General features: G+C 45.8%; 1 protein-coding gene across 1 annotated transcript; it reads right to left on the bottom strand.

Moving 5' to 3' along the window:
* Positions 1–692: 692 nt before the first annotated feature.
* On the bottom strand, positions 693–11,103 carry LOC115456994 (zona pellucida sperm-binding protein 3-like). The gene is made up of 9 exons (XM_030186422.1): positions 10,726–11,103; positions 8,415–8,533; positions 8,236–8,339; positions 7,977–8,154; positions 7,765–7,885; positions 7,591–7,682; positions 7,079–7,218; positions 6,742–6,858; positions 693–721 (listed from the first exon to the last, which is right to left on the bottom strand). Exons 1-9 carry the CDS (start codon positions 11,101–11,103, stop codon positions 693–695), a joined length of 1,278 nt encoding a protein of 425 aa, XP_030042282.1.
* Positions 11,104–18,742: the final 7,639 nt, after the last annotated feature.

Here is an 18,742-nt window from a genome sequence, read left to right as displayed (position 1 = left end):
GACAGTGCTTCTGAATAGTCTATATTGCTGTTGATTTTGCCACCTGGGTGGGCCTGATTCCAAAGTGGAGGGACCATAGCCCACCTGGGGCTACACCCCCAACCTTAAGGAGCAGCTGTATCCATTGACTGAGCTATGAAGTATTCATTTATAGAGATGTACTGGGGGAGGGGGAAGAAGAGAAAATCCCAGAATGGCTAACGCAAAGGGACTTTAGGTAACAGAGTCTCAAGTTGGGCATGGGAATGCATAGGAAAGGTACTTTCACTAGCAAACAAAGCACTGCCTCTACTCAAATCATTGATGGGATTGGGCAAAACACCACCACAATACTCAACTGCAATAAATATAGTAATTAGATGAGAAATAGATGCAACCTGATGGCTATGTCTCAGTGCACAACTGCGTGGCTGAGGTATTAATTGGAGCGGTTCCCTATATACAATTAGCAAAAAAGTCATTTGGTGTTTCCTAAAGTGCATATAAACTGCTTCAAATGACAGCCTAGGCCCAGGCGCTTGCAGTCATTACATTAAATGAGAAATGTTTCAGAGCACATCATTTCAGTTACAAATCTTGTTTGCAAATCATTGTTGGGACCATAGTTGCAGGCTGGACGTGCTTTTTGGAAATCCCTCAAAAAAGGAGAGTGGCAGATCAAGGGCTACCGTGACGGCCGTCTACATTGAGCCCTAGGAAAAGGAGATTAAAGAGGCACGGCCTAAAAAGAAAAGAACAAGACAGGAGAGTGAACCAAAAACATGTCCACAGTGGTCAAGGTTTAACCTATTAGTGCCCAACGTTCCCATAATAAAATCCCATAGGGGAACGTTGGGCACTAATGGGTTAAAGCTCCGGAATCGGAGAACAGTGTCAGAATAAGAGGAAGCCTGGGAACAGTGGCAGAATAAGGAAGCCCGGGAAGCTTCCGGAATCACGGAACAGTGGCAGAATAAGGAAGCCCGGGAAGCGTTAGTACAGAGATGTAGGTGAAAAAACAACATTAGGTTCAGTTATCTGATTTTTTTTTTATATTGTGGTAATTTAGTTCCTCTCCCTCCCTTCCCACCCCCAATCTCTAGGAGCACTTGTGTCCACTATTGCATCCTGTAGATGAATGACCCAGAATTTGGTACCTTAGATTTAATGTTTAAAAAAAAATGCAGAGTCATGCATTCGGGCTACAAAAGGCCAAAGGAAAGGTACAGTTTGAGGGGTGAAGACCTTTTGTGCATGAAGGAAGAGCAGGACTAGGGTGTGATCGTATGTGATGATCTTAAGGTGGCCAAACAGAGAAGGCGATGGTGAAAGCTAGAAGGATGGTTGGGTGCATAGGGAGAGGAATGGCCAGTAGGAAACAAGAAGGTAATGATGCCCCATATAAGACTCTAGTGTGTACAATTCTGGAGATTACACCTTCAAAAAGATATAAACAGGATGGAGTCAGTCCAGAGGTGGCTACTAAAATGGGCAGTGGTCTTCGTCATTAAGTGTATGGGGACAGGCTTAAAGTTCTCAATATGTATACTTTGGAAGAAAGGTGGGAGAGGGGAGATAAGATAAATTTAATTACCTTCACGGTGTAATTTCAAAGGAGGAGAGTCTCTTTCTCTTGGAAGGATGCTCTGGAAGGAAGGGTCATAGGATGAAGGTGAAAGGGGTTTGACTTAGAAGTGGTAGAAAGGGTAGTGAATTTATGGAACGGCCTCCTGGTGGACATGAAACAGTATCTGAATTCAAGAGAGCTTGTGACAAGTGCATAGGACCTCTACGGGAGTGATAGGGAGAGTAGATGGCATGGATGGGCAGACTGGATAGGCCACATGGACTTTATCTGCCTACATTTTTTTAATACACACGCTTGATACTAGGAAAAAAGTGAACTGAAAATATAAAACTATGCACATCTGTAAAAGGACCCTGACTGACCAAAGTGCTGGAAGGCTGCGATCCTGTAAGGACTATTACTATACAATTATATATTTTATTTGGATTTTGTTCACACCTTTTCAGTAGTAGCTCAAGGTGAGTTATACTGGGTATGTCTCTGTCCCTTGAGGGCTCTCATTTTTGTCTTCATGCAGTCGTTTAGTATTCTTTCCTATTATTACTAGGAGGGCTCTTTTTCTTATATCCCTATTGAATTGTAAACCGCTCAGAAGGTTACTCCCATGGGCGGTCCAGCTCCAGGAATAGCACCCTTCCAGTTTCACAGGGTGGTTTAACAAGTTGAGCCAGCTCTCACTCCTGGACCCTACACACCCACTTCTTAGAGTGAAACCCAGGTCAACTCTTGTCTTAGTTTCACGTTATACAGTGTGCGCTCTGGTTTCGCAATAGGAACATCCTGCGTGCCTACATGGGCAACCGTGACTCCTGGCCTCAGTGCCTCACATTTAACTTGATAAAGAAGGGAATTAAAGTGGCAACAACTTGGCTGCAGATTTAAAAAAAATCTTAGCATGGTAGGGTTACCAGATGGCTCCGGAACAGGGAGGACACATTGATCCGGTCCAGGTTTTGCTTCCATTTGAAAGCAATGGAAGTAAAACCCAGACAGGCGCAATCTGTCCTTTTTCTGGAGTCATACGGTAACCCTAAGCATGGGACATCTATTTATAAAATTAGGTTACCCAGGGATGTGCTGGTAAATTGTTAACAGGGGGCTCTCTCTCACCAGCAAAGTAAAAGAGAATTCAGGAGGGGCCCAAGCCCACATTTTGGGATCCATTTGTTAAAGTAGCCATGGAGAACCGGCTCCCAAAATTCTTAAAAACTTAACGGCTCTCGAGAGCCTGCTCCAGCACACCACTGAGGTTACCCCTTCTAGTTGCCCAAAATGCTCTTGCCCCAGTGTTACATTGGGGCATATGTTTTGGCACTGCCCACAATGATTTTGGACACAGCTGCCAGCACAGGTGCCTGGTTCTTGGGACCACAGTTGCCTTTGACCCATTGTTTTTCTATTTTTCAGCTGGTGACTCCTGCCCTGCAGGGTTTCAAGGGGTTCTTGCAAAGGCCCAAGTTTGTTGGGCAAGACAAGTCTTCTGTTTTACTGGCTGTGTTCGGAAGCGCCGCCGTTAGACCACTGGAGATCAGCTATGCTTACTTTATCTACGGAGCGACAATCTGTGCCAACTTTGGAATCTAAAAAGGGGCAGGCCTTTAGTTTAATTTGGGAACCTTATTGGTCTGCCTTACCACACCTGAAGCCCTGTATATTGAACTGGTGCTTACATTTTTCTTTTCCCTTATTTTGTGGAATTTGAGGGGGAGGGGGAACATTGATAGATTGGATTGGTCATTAATATCATTGTTGGGTTATACCCAAGTTTTTTTATCTTGTTCTGGCTTTTGAGTTTTTGCATGCATGATTTGTCGTCTTTTTGACCAATAAAATACTTACAGAAAATTAGGGTACCCAAGCCAACTAAGAGCTTCTCACTCCCAGCCCCAGCTGAAAATAGCATTTGGGTTGCCCTGGGCTTTAAGAACACCTCCTCCTCTCCCCCACACCCGTGGGTGATAGGAAACTCATGCTGCCGCCCAATGCTCACCCCCCCCCCCCCCCCCGAACCCTCCCAGTGCAGGTTCACGGATGCATGTGCCATTTTAATGTCAAATACATGCAGCCACAGTGCTCTGCCTTATTATATACTTTTGCTGCAGCACAAAGGGATGCAGGAGGGATCTGCTTGTCAGATCAACCTCTCAAACTTACAGTACTGTGATCAGAAGCCCGCATTTACCTTCTAACAGTGTACAGACAGAAAAAAAAAATCAAACCCAGCATGGCGGCTACATCTGTACCTGTTCCTGTGTGTAGAACACAAGTTTCCTCCACTTTGACTTTAATCAAAATTGTAGCTGCTGCTCCTAAAAGGGTGTGAGCTGCATAATCATTTTGTTTTCATCCTCCTAGATAGAAAATAGCAAGGAGCCCTGTTGACATGGGAATGGGGGCACACGGTTGCCTGCGGGGATAGAGACAAATATTACCCCCATGCCTTCAAAAGGCTGTTCGAGCTAGATAGTTTTACGTATTGATAGAGCGCTCTACCACATCCTAGGCAACTGAATTCAGCAATTTAAAAAAAAAACCCAAAACAAACTGCAGAAGCTGCTTTTGGATTTAAATGAAGCACTTAATTTGTGTCTTGTCTACCTTTGATATGGCACCCAAGAGTCTAGTCTGCCGCTCAGACTCCTACCATCTACAACATCCTTCCATTGTGTACGCAGTTGATCAAGCATCTCCCTGCTTCTGCAACAGATTCGTCTATTGTTGCTGGTATCAAGGAGCATTTCCAACACTCTATTGACACTTATTTTCCTTAAAGCCACTACACAGGTGTTGGTTCTCTTCTACATCCAGCTTTGAAAGGACAATCTAACCCTCCTAGATGATGTAAAAACACAAGGCATCGTTGAGAAGGTTGTACCAAAACCAGATCAAAAAACGGAAGGCTCAAGTCCATCAACAATTTTTTTTAGAGTCCTCCACCTTCCCAGAAAGCATCACATCTGTGGAAGAGGCCCCCCACTTTTAAAAAGAATTAAAATGGATGGTAGCAGCTATGAGTGACAGAATACCACCTCATTTGAAGGCAGTTAAGTGGACAGTTATTATGGCTGAATGATGCAATGATTTAGGTGGTTTTGGGGTTTGTTTTTTGAAAAATAAGCAAAAATGCTGGGACATTCTATTGCAAGGACGACTGTGGAAGACAAAAGAGCTAGACTGAATCCTGAGATGGTTAATGACTTATTCAGCCACTGATTAAAAGAATCTTAAGTTCTTCATAGGGCATACACAGCAATGTATTTGGTCCCCTGGACATTTTCACGGAGTGGATTAGGGTTCTTTGGGGTAGTAGAAGTCTGATAGTGTTGGGGTTAGAAGAGTAGCAGGAGTAATGTCACTTGCTCTTTATAAATCACAAATAGAAAATAAGTATAAAAAGGGAATGTCTGTACAACTGTTTAAGTGTTCAGGACTTCCTGGAGACATGGACAGAGTTAATCATCCCTGTGTCATTCTCCATCTAGTACTATGACGTCCCTGTCTTCACTTAATTATCTTTACATGTCAACAATGACTTAAGCAGATCACTTGATCTCCTCATACAGCTTCTGCTGCAGACTCCATACCACTTTGACTAAGGATACAAGATCAACATACAGCCTCCAACACTCCTTCCTATTAAAAAAACATTGGCTTTGCTATCATACACCTTAGGGTTAGGACTAACGTGTGTGGAGCATTTACCCATCAGGTAATGACATGCTTGTTTGTAATTCAAAGACCACCTCCATAAAAAGGTGAGGACCCCCCCCCCCCCCAACACACACAGCTGAGAAGTGATGTATTCTGTTTTTGTAGATTTATTTTTAAGATACAGCATTAGTTTGAAGAGTCCTTCTTGAACGTCTGCAGAAGACTGCTCCCAGCAGAAGGCAAGCCAGCACAAGCATGGATGCTACCACCACCAACGTCAGCATGAAGGGCTCCATTATTACTCCTGCATGGATATAGAACAGTGGTGGTTAAGTTCTATTATCGGAAGGCAGTTGCATTAGTCACTCACACTAAATAAGTGTTTAGGCCTAGGCCAGTGGTTCCCAAGCCTCAGCCAGTCAAGTTTAAGATACCCTGAATGAATATCCAGGAGATTTTCAAGCACCTCATGGAAATGTCATGAATATTTGTTCCAGATAGCCTGAAGACCTGACTGGCTAGGGTGCCTCTAGGATCAGGTTTGGGAACCACTGGCCTCAGCCATTGTGAGTGAAGAAACCCGACTGCTAAAGAAGTTCTGCCCTTATCTTAAGAGGCTAATAAGGACAAGGTAGGATTTATGTTATGACTTACATGTACATGAAAAGGTATCAGAATTTCTACAGGTTATTGGGCTACTTATGGGCCATCCCATTTCAAGACCTAACCTTATTTACTCTTCTAAAAATGCTTTCTAATGCTATTAAAACCTCCCTTTAAATTCCCTTCTATCACTGAAGTAGACAACAGATGTAGTGTTGATAAGCCTAAGTGCTGATTTTTAGATCGCTTGGGATTTATGCAAAAGTGCTTCCTATATTTAAAAATAATTTGAAAGTTTTAGAAAGGAATAAAATTATTTTAACATTAGGACAATTGAGGAAGAAACCCAAGGTTAGAGCTTGAAATGGGATGGTCCATAAGAGGCCCAATGACCTGTTGGAGGTTCATGTTCAACTTCCGATACATTCACATGAAGTCATAGGAATGAGGTGTACAATTTATGCTCTTTCCACTTGGTTTTTGGATATTTAATGTGGTGGTGTAGCTTTTAACCTATGTTGTGGTGCTGTATTATCTTAAGAGGACCAATATCCATGCATACGAGAGCCATGTGCAGACTCCAAGCCTTCCAGTACTTTTGAACAAAAAAAAAAAAAAAAAAAAAAAAAAAAGAAATTTAATGGGACTGAAAAGCAGTGCCGTGGACAAGAAAGTTGCTTTATGGTAGGGCTGGCCCTGCCTCCTTGTTACCAAGAACCAGTCAACCTTTAAAAAAGGCTGTCCATTAAGTGGATATTGGACTTCCTGCTCCCTTAAGAGACCGACACGTCTGGTAAGTCCCTTGATGCTCCAAGTCTCTCCCTATCACAGACAGTGAAAAAGTGGGCCATAACTGACCAATTTTGCCTAGCACGGAATTAGAGCTAGAGGGTGGGTTAGGAAGATTATGAAGTGTATACCATGAGATGCAGTCTTCACTTTCATGAAGTCTGGGAAGTTATCCATAAGATCCATGGAGTCCTTGCTCAGGAGGATAGGGTCCAGCTGGATAGATGCCTCCAAGTTTAAAGGTGAGTCTAGATGAGCAAATAGAAGACTAAGCCCAGGCTCTGAGCTAGGTCTGCAGCAAGAGCTATATTTATCCTACATGCATTACTCCTACATCCAGTCACACACTGGTTAATTCTCAAGTGTAGAATTTGTTCCTGTCCCCCCTCCAAAAAAAAAAAAAAAAAAAAAAAAAAAAAAAAGACATGCTCGCATTCCAGCTCAGTCTCAATCTGAAAAGGTTCTTACCAGACAAAGGAGCATCTCTCTTCTCAATTCTACTTGGGCTTCCAAAACGATCAGTTGGATTGTCCAGGGTTCTCTCTCCTTCACAAGTTTTAGTCTCGCAACAGGTGCAGATGCTACTGGGACCTTCTACAGCAGACCAGCTGAGTGAAAGGGGAAAACAAAGGGGGTGGGGAAGCAAGGTTTATGACGTCTAAGCCTAAAGGGGAAGACAAGACATAACCAATAGTACTACAGTCAGGGCACTAGGAGAAAGCCAGCTACTATTGGACCAAATACCAACAAGACTTTCTAAAACCCTCATTTTAAGATTACAGGACAGTTTCTTATGCAGATAATCCAACAAGGTACTCCATAGTGTAGGAGCTAGAGACTCCAGTTTTGTACAGCTGGGGGGAGGGAGGGAATGAATAAAGGTGAGCTATAACCAAAATTATTCCCCCTAGTCACTCATTTGAAAACAGATTCTCACCACCCACACCTTACTTTCCCAGGCATTAATCCTACCCACTTACATATTGGTAACCTTGCTGAAGGAACAAGCTTTATTCAATGGACCTGGTGTCTGGCTGATTGGAGCAGCTCTCAAGTTGCAGGTGATGTAGATCTGAGGAATAAAGTTTAGAGTACTTAGACCCAGCCTAAGGAAGCCAGGACATTTCTAGTCTAACAGATAGAATACACCTAACCAGAGAATCTGTGTGCCCAGCAAATCTGAAGGCATCAACAGTAAACTGAAGCTTCTCTGGCTGGACACGTGGAGATCTGAAGGCAGAGAAGGAGTCTTCCTGCTTCCCATCCACAAGGCATCTAAAGGGGATAAGACAGGGGGTTAAGCTTGAGCAGCAGTTTTACCAAGACAGGTACTATCAGCACATGATCTGAGTCATCCAAGTCTCACCCATGGAAGTCAATGATACTGTATTGGGGATTTGAGTCCTTGTCTGGAGATAACGTAGCAACACATTTATCAATGAAGACCATCATGGGCACAAAGTCTCCTAGGCTGACAGAGGCTTCAACGTGGAGCTCATCACCCAGGTAAAATACAGTAGAAGGTCTTTCAGCACTCCAGTCATCTACAAATTCAGATTAAAAAAAAAAAAGTTAGAAGTCTTGCCCTCGAGTGAACACCTGCTATAGGCCACATTCACACCTACCATTCATCAGTCGCAAGGTGAAAGCCAGCCTCTGTTCTGCAGAGATTGTAGAGCTAAAGGGTGCCCATGTTGGCTTGATGGCCTTACTGCTCACGTTACCAGTCCTACACAAGATAAAACCCTGAGTCAGCCACATGACTAGCAATTAAGCCTCACCCTGCCCCCACACCTTTCCTCACCTTGGATAAGTACACCAAATGGGAACCACAGCTGGATTACTTCTGACAATAACCCTGCTAGCTGAAGATGTTGCGTTGTAGAACAAATATGTACCATAGACCAACATGTCTGGAGTCATCTGTAAAGATTGACAGTAGCCAATTTTATAAGATCACCTTCCAGAAACCATGCAGTTTGTACAAAACCTAGAATTACTTGCAGTGAGTGATGGTTCACTTCGATTCTAGAGGATCTACCTAGATCTTTGAATCGTTAACTGAAGACAGGATACAAAGGCAGTAATGATACTCATTTTTCTAATTGGAGTGGGGGGGGGGGGGGGGGGGGAAGTGATACCAAAGAAGGTGTGTTCAAAGATAGCCAACTAAGCTTATCTAGTTGTATAGCACTAGAATTCCATGTGCATCAAGTTGTCTCCCTGCAGAAGGAGGAAGTCCATTCTAGCTGTGTGGGAAAATACAGAGAACCCAAACAAAACACATTATCACAAACAAGCTCAGTGCCTTTTGGAGAGGAGTGGCTTAATGGGATTCCCACTGCAGCTATCGGACCTTGAGCAAGGCCACTTAAGTCTCCATTACTCCAGGTATTTAAAAAAAAAAAAAAAAAACAGCATACCACACATGAGAAACGAGACATGGTGGAACAGTAGTATTAAATGTAGCTCTGCAACTTAACTACAGAATTATAGTTATACCCAATCCCTCATTCTCCCTCCCCCACCTGATCTAATTGGGAAGCACCAACCTGTGGTGTCCCAGAAAGCAGAAGCCATTCAAGAAGAGCTGAGAAAGGAGACCAAGAAGAGCTGAGAAAGGAGACCAGAGCCTCACAGGGACAGTCCACTGTGCCAAAACACACACCATCCACTAATACATAGCCACAACCTATAGTGGATGGTTGAATTCCTCAACCCACCCATACTTCAAAACAACTTAGTATGAAGTGCCCCTATTTGACTGACTGTACATTTGTCCTTTAGATTTGTAAGCTCCTTGAGCAGGGACTGTCCTATGTTAAATTGTACAGCGCTGCGTAACCGTAGTAGCGCTTTAGAAATGTCAAGTGCCAAAGCCATTTTTAACAATCCCTTGTTATCAGGTAGTGATTTAAGTATTCTGACCTTCAGATGCTTCAGGGAAGCATATTAGACCTTAACAGCTGAGCAGCCCTCATTTCTTTGGGATTCTAGATTAACTGCATTTAGTCCCTTTGATCAGATCACTAGAGACAAGCTTTAGAAGAGACTTGCCAGTGTTCAGCCAAGCAGACTTTTCTTGAAGAAATGCCTCCTACTTATAACCATGTTATAACTGTCCACAGTAAGTTTTAGTTTCCCTCAGCTCTAAAGGTAAACACCACTGCTCTCCTATACACAAGGGGACATCCTCATAGCCCTAGGAGTTAGCAAGGGCCCCAAGCCAGCTTCATGTTTTCACACAGACTTAGGACAGTACTGGGAAAGCTATTGCTTTTTTCAACAGTTTTTTTTGTTTTTGTTACATTTGTACCCTGCGCTTTCCCACTCATGGCAGGCTCAATGCGGCTTACATGGGGCAATGGAGGGTTAAGTGACTTGCCCAGAGTCACAAGGAGCTGCCTGTGCCTGAAATGGGAATCGAACTCAGTTCCTCAGGACCAAAGTCCACCACCCTAACCACTAGGCCACTCCTCCACTGTTGCTACTATTTGAGATTCTACATGGAATGTTGCTATTCCACTAGCAGTCGGCCCTTGCAGATCACCAATGTGGCCGCGCAGGCTTCTGCTTCTGTGAGTCTGACATCCTGCACGTACGTGCAGGACGTCAGACTCACAGAAACAGAAGCCTGCGCAGCCTTCTACATGGAATGTTGCTAGTGGAATAGCAACATTCCATGCAGAATCTCCAATAGTAGCAACATTCCATGCAGAATCTCCAATAGTATCTATTTTATTTTTGTTAGATTTGTACCCCGCGCTTTCCCACTCATGGCAGGCTCAATGCAGCTTACATGGGGCAATGGAGGGTTAAGTGACTTGCCCAGAGTCACAAGGAGCTGCCTGTGCCTGAAATGGGAATCGAACTCAGTTCCTCAGGAACTAAGTCCACCACCCTAACCACTAGGCCGCTCCTCCAGCCCTACAGAACTACAGTTTTTGGGCGAAGAAAACTAGCCTTCTCTGGCAGATACGTTCAGCATATTATAAATTGTTTTAGTTAACAGTACTGCCCCACCCAACCCTCAGAAATGGCATCCCCTCTAGCCAAATATATATTATAGCAGCTTAACAATTACACTAAAGGTCAGTAGAAAGAGAAAGCCTTACCTGCAATGTACTGCCACACTCATGGAGTCCAACCTCAAAGGTGACGGTTTCTCCTGCCCCAGAACGTGTGGGCTTGCAGGAAGCTGGACCCAGGCTGAGATCTGTAGCTTTGACCAAGCGCCCTGTACCAAACAGATCCCTCCTTACTATCACTAATATCTTAGCCTCTTTACACTGAACTGTGATGGGATACGGCCTCACACCCCGGTGCCCAGGAAGCCAAGGAACATGAACATGAGATCGGGGTTCAAAGAGACCACTCCCAGATGGGGTACCTGCCAGTGAGTCCCTCTGTAGAGAGCCCAAGGAGCTAGTACTGATCACATTAGAAACCAACCACACCAGGAGCCCCAATCCCAGCTTTACTCTCTGCCCCATCCTGATTCTACACCCCCAACACATAAAGAATTAAGCCTTCTCAGGATCCTTTATACTCCCCTCCCCCTTCCCAACACCTGGAAACAATTCCCACTTGGCTCGGGTAATGAAACACTCCCTCTAGAACCTGCCCACAAGACACCGGGGTGATTTCCAGCCCTCTGAGGCATGAAAAGTGGCAATTCAAACAGCTGTGCATCTGTTTCAGAGACGCTAAGTTCTTGGATTTCTGACCATCCCATCCTAGTGCATTCTGGGACTTGTGCCACTGATGTCAATGGGCAGGATCAGGCACTACAAATCCCACACTGCTTTGAGATGTAAGTTCAAAACTAGGACTGGCCAAAAGGTCTTTAGCTTGGAACTGGGTAATTTGGCATCTGTACAGTTCTGAGTCTGTTTTGGGGAACTTCATGAAAGCTTTGTAGCTATTAATTGTGAGGAGGAAAAAAAACCCCCTTTGATTTGGAGCTAGAATCTGCTGGCGCCTTGGTTTATTCTTTATTTCAATCTAGTACAGCATTTTTCTCCTGTTCCTTTAGGCTACCAGCTAGGGTTGCCACCTCCTATCAACCAAACAGACTGATCCAGTCCTGGCTTTGCCCTGTTGCATGCAGGGAGTTGTAGTTCTGGATTTCATTAGGGGCTGCAGGGGGGGGGGGGGGGAATTAGTACTGAAGCTCCCTGCATGCAAAGGGCAAGAACCAGAACTGGATTGGCCTGTTTGGGTGAGGTAGTAGCCCTGCTTCCAGGCTTCTGTTGAGCTATGGTACCAAGAGTCTTCATTCACAGTGATCAAGTATTTTCTCTTCCACTTTTACATCCTCTCAACTCTGCACTACTGTTCCTGAGACTAAGCTGAGCAGGTGTCTTCCAACTACGTTGCTACCAGTAGGGGTTGGTGCTTCAATGTTTTGTTTCCAATCACTAGAGACAGGCAGGTTCCAAGGAGGTTAGAGAAAGAACAGGAGACGGCAGGAGCCTGCTTCACCCATGATCTGGGCTGAAGCCAGTAGGCAGAGCTTGTTGCCCTATCAATTACATTGTTTTGGATGTACCAAGATGGCGGCGTCTGCACTGGGGAGAATGAAAAACCTCCTTGGATGGACCAGCTTCAGCTTTGTGATGTCACGCCATCTCCTGTTCTTTCTCCAACCTCTTTGGCAGGTTCCCTGGAGTGCTTGCCTGTCCCTCACTGTTGAAAATGTGATAGTGAAACAGCAGCCCTCATGGGCAGAACTGTAGATGGAGGTCTCCCACTCAGCTTAGAGCAGAGGTTCTCAACCCAGTCCTCAGGACACACCTAACTAGTCAGGTTTTCAGGATACCCACAATGAATATGCATGAGATAAGTTTGCATTTGCCTCCTTGGTATGCAAATCTACCTTATGCATATTCATTGTGGGTATCCTGAAAACCTGACTGGCTAGATGTGTCCCGAGGACTGGGTTGAGAACCCCTGGCTTAGAGGGATCAGTGCTCGGCACTGCCATTTGCCAGAGCTCCCAAGTCACCCAATTCCTGGATGGAGACTTTTGAGCCAGTCCTCGTTTTGAATTCATATCCCAAAGCAGAGAGGGTTTTGTAGTCCCTGAGTCTACTCACACAGACTCCCTTTTACTAAGGCACGCTCACGTTTTTCCTATGGGCATCGCTAACGTTTAGTGCATGCCCAATTTTAGCACACGCTAAAAACGTGAGCGCGCCTTAGTAAAAGACCCCCAGCAGTGGTGTAGCTAAGGGTGGGCCTGGGTGGGCACAGACCCACCAATTCTTGCCTCAGGCCCACCCAGTCAGCAGCCCATGAGGCCTCACTACTCTCGTTCCCTCTTCTCGTGGCCTGGCATCTGCCCGTCTCGCTCTAGAACCCCCCCTCCAGGTCTACCTCAGAGCTACTGCCGGCAGCAATTCCTATAGGCATCCCGTGCCAGCCCTGCAGGCATCTCTCTGTCATGTCCTGCCCTCCATGATGTCATTTATTATTTCTTTGCTGGGGACGTGGTAGAAGAAGCCTGCAGAGCTGGCGTAGGTTGCCTATAGGAATCGCGATGGGCAACAGCTCTGAGGTAGAACCAAGGGAGGAGGTTCAGAGAGAAATGGGCAGATGCTGGGTCATTAAAAAAAACATTATATTGTATATATGAACAGGGGTAAGGGTAGAGGGTAGGAAGGGCCCACCCAGGTTAACTCTGGGCCCACCCAAAATGGCAGGTCTGCCTACGCTCCTGCCCCATAGTCTCTCTCCAACAGGTATCTCCTCTTACCCCTACAGAGATGCCAAGTTACCTAATTCCATGCTGAGAGATCCTAATCTTGCTATTCATAAGAACATAAGAACACAAGAATAGCCATACTGGGTCAGACCAATGGTCCATCTAGCCCAGTATCCTGCTTCCAACAGTGGCCATGCCAGGTCACATGTACCTGGCAGAAACCCAAATCGTGGCAACACTCCATACTACAAATCCCAGGGCAAGCAGTAGCTTCCCCACGTCTGTCTCTATAGCAGACTATGGACTTTTCCTCCAGGAATTTGTCCAAACCTTTTTAAAACCCAGATACGCTAACCACTGTTACTATATCCTCCGGCAAAGAGTTCCAGTGCTTAACTATTCGTTGAGTGAAAAAATAATTCCTCCTATTTGTTTTAAAAGTATTTCTTTTTAACTTCCTTGAGTGTTCCCATAGTCTTCGTACTTTTGGAACGAGTAAAAAATTAATTCACTTCCACTCGTTCTACACCACTCAGGATTTTGTAGACCCTCAAGCATATCTCCCCTCATCTGGTTCCCCTCCCGTCTTGATCCGCCACTTGGCCCCTCACATTCCTACTTGAACCCTTTGATCAGCTCATCAATGCTAACTAACTGTGCCTTCTCTCCGCCAGGTCCCTTTGGTCTCACAGTGGAATTCAGTGTTCAGCGTGGTGGGTCCTGAGCTTTGGAACTGGTTACCGACCTTTTCAAGGCTAGAAACTGCTCTTTAAGAGGCTGCTCAAAATGTATCTTTTTTTTTTTCAGGAGGTTTTTATGGTGATTCCTTTGTTTTTGTTAAAAATTTTTTTACACCTGTTAGAGAATGTATTGTAATGGACCAGGGTCTAGAGGTTTGGGATCATGGCAGGTTTTTGCTTGTTGCTTTTATTGATGTTATGTTTTTATTTTATTTGTACCCTGAGCTTTCCCACTCATGGCAGGCTCAATGCGGCAATGGAGGGTTAAGTGACTTGCCCAGAGTCACAAGGAGCTGCCTGTGCTGGGAATCGAACTCAGTTCCCCAGGACCAAGGTCCACCACCCTAACCACTAGGCCACTCCTTCACTGTTGCTACTATTTGAGATTCTACATGGAATGTTGCTATTCCACTAGCAACATTCCATGTAGAAGTCGGCCCTTGCAGATCAGCAGATCACCAATGTGGCCACGCAGGCTTCTACATGGAATGTTGCTAGTGGAATAGCAACATTCCATGTAGAATCTCCAATAGTAGCAACATTCCATGTAGAAGTCGGCCCTTGCAGATCACCAATGTGGCCGCGCAGGCTTCTACATGGAATGTTGCTAGTGGAATAGCAACATTCCATGTAGAATCTCCAATAGTAGCAACATTCCATGTAGAAGTCGGCCCTTGCAGATCACCAATGTGGCCGCGCAGGCTTCTACATGGAATGTTGCTAGTGGAATAGCAACATCCATGTAGAATCTCCAATAGTAGCAACATTCCATGTAGAAGTCGGCCCTTGCAGATCACCAATGTGGCCGCGCAGGCTTCTGCTTCTGTGAGTTTGACGTCCTGCACGTACGTGCAGGACGTCAAACTCACAGAAACAGAAGCCTGCTCAGCCTTCTACATGGAATGTTGCTAGTGGAATAGCAACATTCCATGTAGAATCTCCAATATTCCATGCAATATTCTATTGGAGATTCTGCATGGAATATTGAATAGTAGCAACATTCCATGTAGAATCTCCAATAGTATCTATTTATTTTTGTTACATTTGTACCCCGCGCTTTCCCACTGATGGCAGGCTCAATGTGGCTTACATGGGGCACCACCCTAACCACTAGGCCACTCCTCTGCTCTTATTGTGTTCTCTGCTCCTTTCCTTTTATGGATGGCATTCCTTTCCTGCTTGCTTTGACTGTATTTCTATTTTAGTCTTTTTTTAATGTACCCCACTTTAATGATTGTCCTTAAGCGGATTATCAAATAAAATAACCTTGAACCTTGATTTCTGATCACCCCATCCCGGTGCACTCAAGGATTTTGAAGCACTGATTTCAATGAGCACTACAAATCCTACAGTGCTTTGGGATGTGAGTTGAACACCAGTACTGGCCGAAAATCTCCAAACTAGGACTGGGTAACTTGGCGTCTCTGCCCCCCCCCCCCCCCCCCCCATCCAGCCCGCTGTTCTAGAAGCAGCAAGAGCATTCCAAGGCAAAAGGTCACATGCCTTATCCTACCAGAACCACTAGGGGTCTCTGCTGTGCAGTTTAGCAAGCAGAACCCGGGTGACCTCTACGTCGGGATTAATAAATCCACCTCTCTCCTCTCGCTGGTGATTTGTTTCCACAAATGGCTTCCTGCTGCTGAATTTAGATTGCATTTTTTCTTTCTCTAGAGCTGCCCGACTCCTTAGTTACTGTTAGATGCTGAAAGAACATCTGTTAATACTACTACTACTACGTATTTTTAGAGTACTTCTGAACGTAAGCAGTGCTGTAGAGTGGTGATAAATATGTCAATGCACTATGTCTCATCCCCAAAGAGCTTACAGTCGGTCAGTGTACCTGAAGCAATGGCAGCTAGTGACTTGCCCAAGGTCACGAGGAGTATTTAGTGGCAGACACAGGACTAAAACCCTATGCGCACAATTTTACGTTTTGCACACAATAATAATTATCTGCTAATTGGCATTAACAACCACTCATTGGCTTTAATTTATGCTAATCTATATATATAAAAGGCACCTCCAACGTTCCAATGAAGCCTCAAGCCGGATGAGGCGCCCGAGATATCCGGTTTGGCCTGCAGTCACTGTAGCTCCGCCCTTGCGTCAAAATGCGATGACGTCGAGGGCGGGACGGCGAATGATGTTGAGGGCGGGGCGGCGAAGGCACAACACACGAGTTCTAGAGATTCAGTGACAGCAGCGGGGAGAGCGCTGCGAACTTTCATCACAAACTCGCAACCAAGTGACTGAGGGATGGAGGGAGGGAGGGGGGGGTGGAACTCGGAAGGGAGGGACGGGGGGTCTGGAACTCGGGAGGGAGGGAGGGAGGGTGGTGGGGGGAGATTACCTTGCTAGTGCCCGTTTCATTTTTTTCCGAAACGGACATTTCTTACTAGTTGTCAATAATTAGCAGTAGTGTGCAAAACTGACTTAAGTTGATATTCTACAAACTGTGTACACAAACCCTAGTACTTATGCATTTGGGCCTGATATTCAGCCAGTGGTGGGTATTTGGATTTTTCTCACACCTCTTTTAGTACTTCATCAAGGTGAGTTACATTCAGGCAGGGCCACCGAGAGCCTGAGCCAGGCTCAGGGCTCGGGGCAAGGCCCCCCCCAGCCCCCCCCCAAGGATCGCCACCGCCCCTCCCCTGCCTCCGCCTCCCCCCAATCGCTACTGCTGTCACCGCCCTCTCTACTACTACTACTACTACTATTTAGCATTTCTATAGCACTACAAGGCATACGCAGCGCTGCACAAACATAGAAGAAAGACAGTCCCTGCTCAAAGAGCTATGTAATAAAAGTGAGCCAAGTATAGGACAATCAAGCCATTGTGACATCACTGATGAGGTTGGCTCTTATTGGTGGCCTGAGGCATTATGACATCACAATATCACCTCTGATTACAAGAGACTACTACTACTACTATTTAGCATTTCTATAGCGCTACAAGGCATACGCAGCGCTGCACAAACATAGAAGAAAGACAGTCCCTGCTCAAAGAGCTTACAATCTAGTAGACAAAAAATAAATAAAGTAAGCAAATCAAATCAATTAGTGTGAACGGCTCCCAGGCCACCAGCGCCGCAGTCCCCAGTCTCCACCTACCTACCCTCAGCTCCCTTCTGTCTGCCACCTGACCCCCTTCATTTAAATAAACAAAACAAATCTCGAAGTCGGCAGCACAGCGCCTTCTGCGTGAAAGCGGCAGATCGCCTCGGGCGGGCCTTCCCTCACTGTGTCCTGCCCTCGTGGAAATAGGAAGTTACATCAGAGGAGGGCGGGACATAGTGAGGGAAGGCCCGCCCGAGGCGATCTGCCTCTTTCACACAGAAGGCACTGCGCTGCCGATTTCGAGATTTCTTTTTTTTTTTAAATGGAGGTGGTTGGATGGCAGACAGAAGGGAGCATCTATTGACATATAGAAGTTCATATCTTTGGATAAGGAAACCAACTGTGCAGCCTTTGGCCCCAAAGAGACCAGGGAGAGATGTCAGGGGTGAAAGGAATAGAGAAAAAAAAGTAAATGGCTTTGGTTTATAATGTGTCCAGTGTCTCACAATCCCTTATCTTTCTGTCTCTCTATCTTAGATTGAAAACGTGATTTATAATCAGGGGACTCAGGCAAGTTCAAGGCAGGGGCATAGCTTTGGGGTCCATGGGGGCCTGGGCCCCCACAAATTTCATCCGGGCCCCTGGTTTGGCTGGCGGAGGTCCCCAATCCCCTCCAGCCGAAGCTTCTTCAGCGCGTTTGCTGCCTGCCCCCTGCTCTTTTTTCTTCTTGCTCCTCTTGTGCACGCTGACGCTCAGTGGTCTCCGGCACAGCCGCGTTCGCTGCCTGCCCCCTGCTCTTTTTTCTTCTTGCTCCTTCTATGCACGCTGACGCTGAGCATTAGCGTGCACAGAAGGAGCAAGAAGAAAGAAGAGCAGGGGACAGGCAGCAAACACAGCTGCACTGGAGAAAGCACTGAAGAAGGCTTTGGCTGGCGGGGGTTGAGGACCCCCACTAGCAAAGGTAGTTGTTTGTGAGGGGGCAAGGCAAGGCGGTGGGGAGGGGGGAGAGGAGGTGAGGCGAAGTGTGGCGGTGAGGGGGGCAGCGGGGCGGGACTCAAAATGTGCCCCCAACCTCGGGCTCTGGCCCCCTCCCACCGTGAGGTCTGGCTACGCCCCTGGTTCAAGGTGGAAGTGGCAGAGACGCAAAGGCATCTCCCGCAGAAAGTCAACGAGCAATGACCCCTGACTTCCGTACTTACTGCTGTGGGGGAGGAGGGGAGGTTTTAATTATGAAGGGTTGTTTTTTTTATATTGTTGGACAGATGAATATTGTTATTACTGTTCCAAGTGTCATGGGAGGAGGTTTTATGGGATCGGGCTAATTTGTTTTATTGTTGGTGTTATTGTTGTTAATTGCTCTGTCTGCTATGAGACATGAGGGTAGTATAGAAAAAATTATTTAACAAATGAATAAGTCCCCCAATACAGAATCTGTAGGGAGTTACGAAGCAGTGACACCCCAAAAACCCAGCACCCACAGAAAATCACAGCTCTCAACCTGCCAAATGTCAGAGACCTGTAAACCCTCCTCCCCCCCCCTCACAAGCTAACAACTGCAGACAATCACAGAATAGATAAATCCCCCCCAAAAAATAGCACCCACAAGGAAACACAGACCAGAGACAC

This window comes from Microcaecilia unicolor, chromosome 14 (genome assembly GCF_901765095.1).
Source record: "Microcaecilia unicolor chromosome 14, aMicUni1.1, whole genome shotgun sequence".
NCBI classification, from domain to species: Eukaryota; Metazoa; Chordata; class Amphibia; order Gymnophiona; family Siphonopidae; genus Microcaecilia; species Microcaecilia unicolor.
The sequence above is the reverse complement of the archived record's forward strand: the minus strand, read 5'-3'. Positions and strand labels throughout refer to the sequence as shown.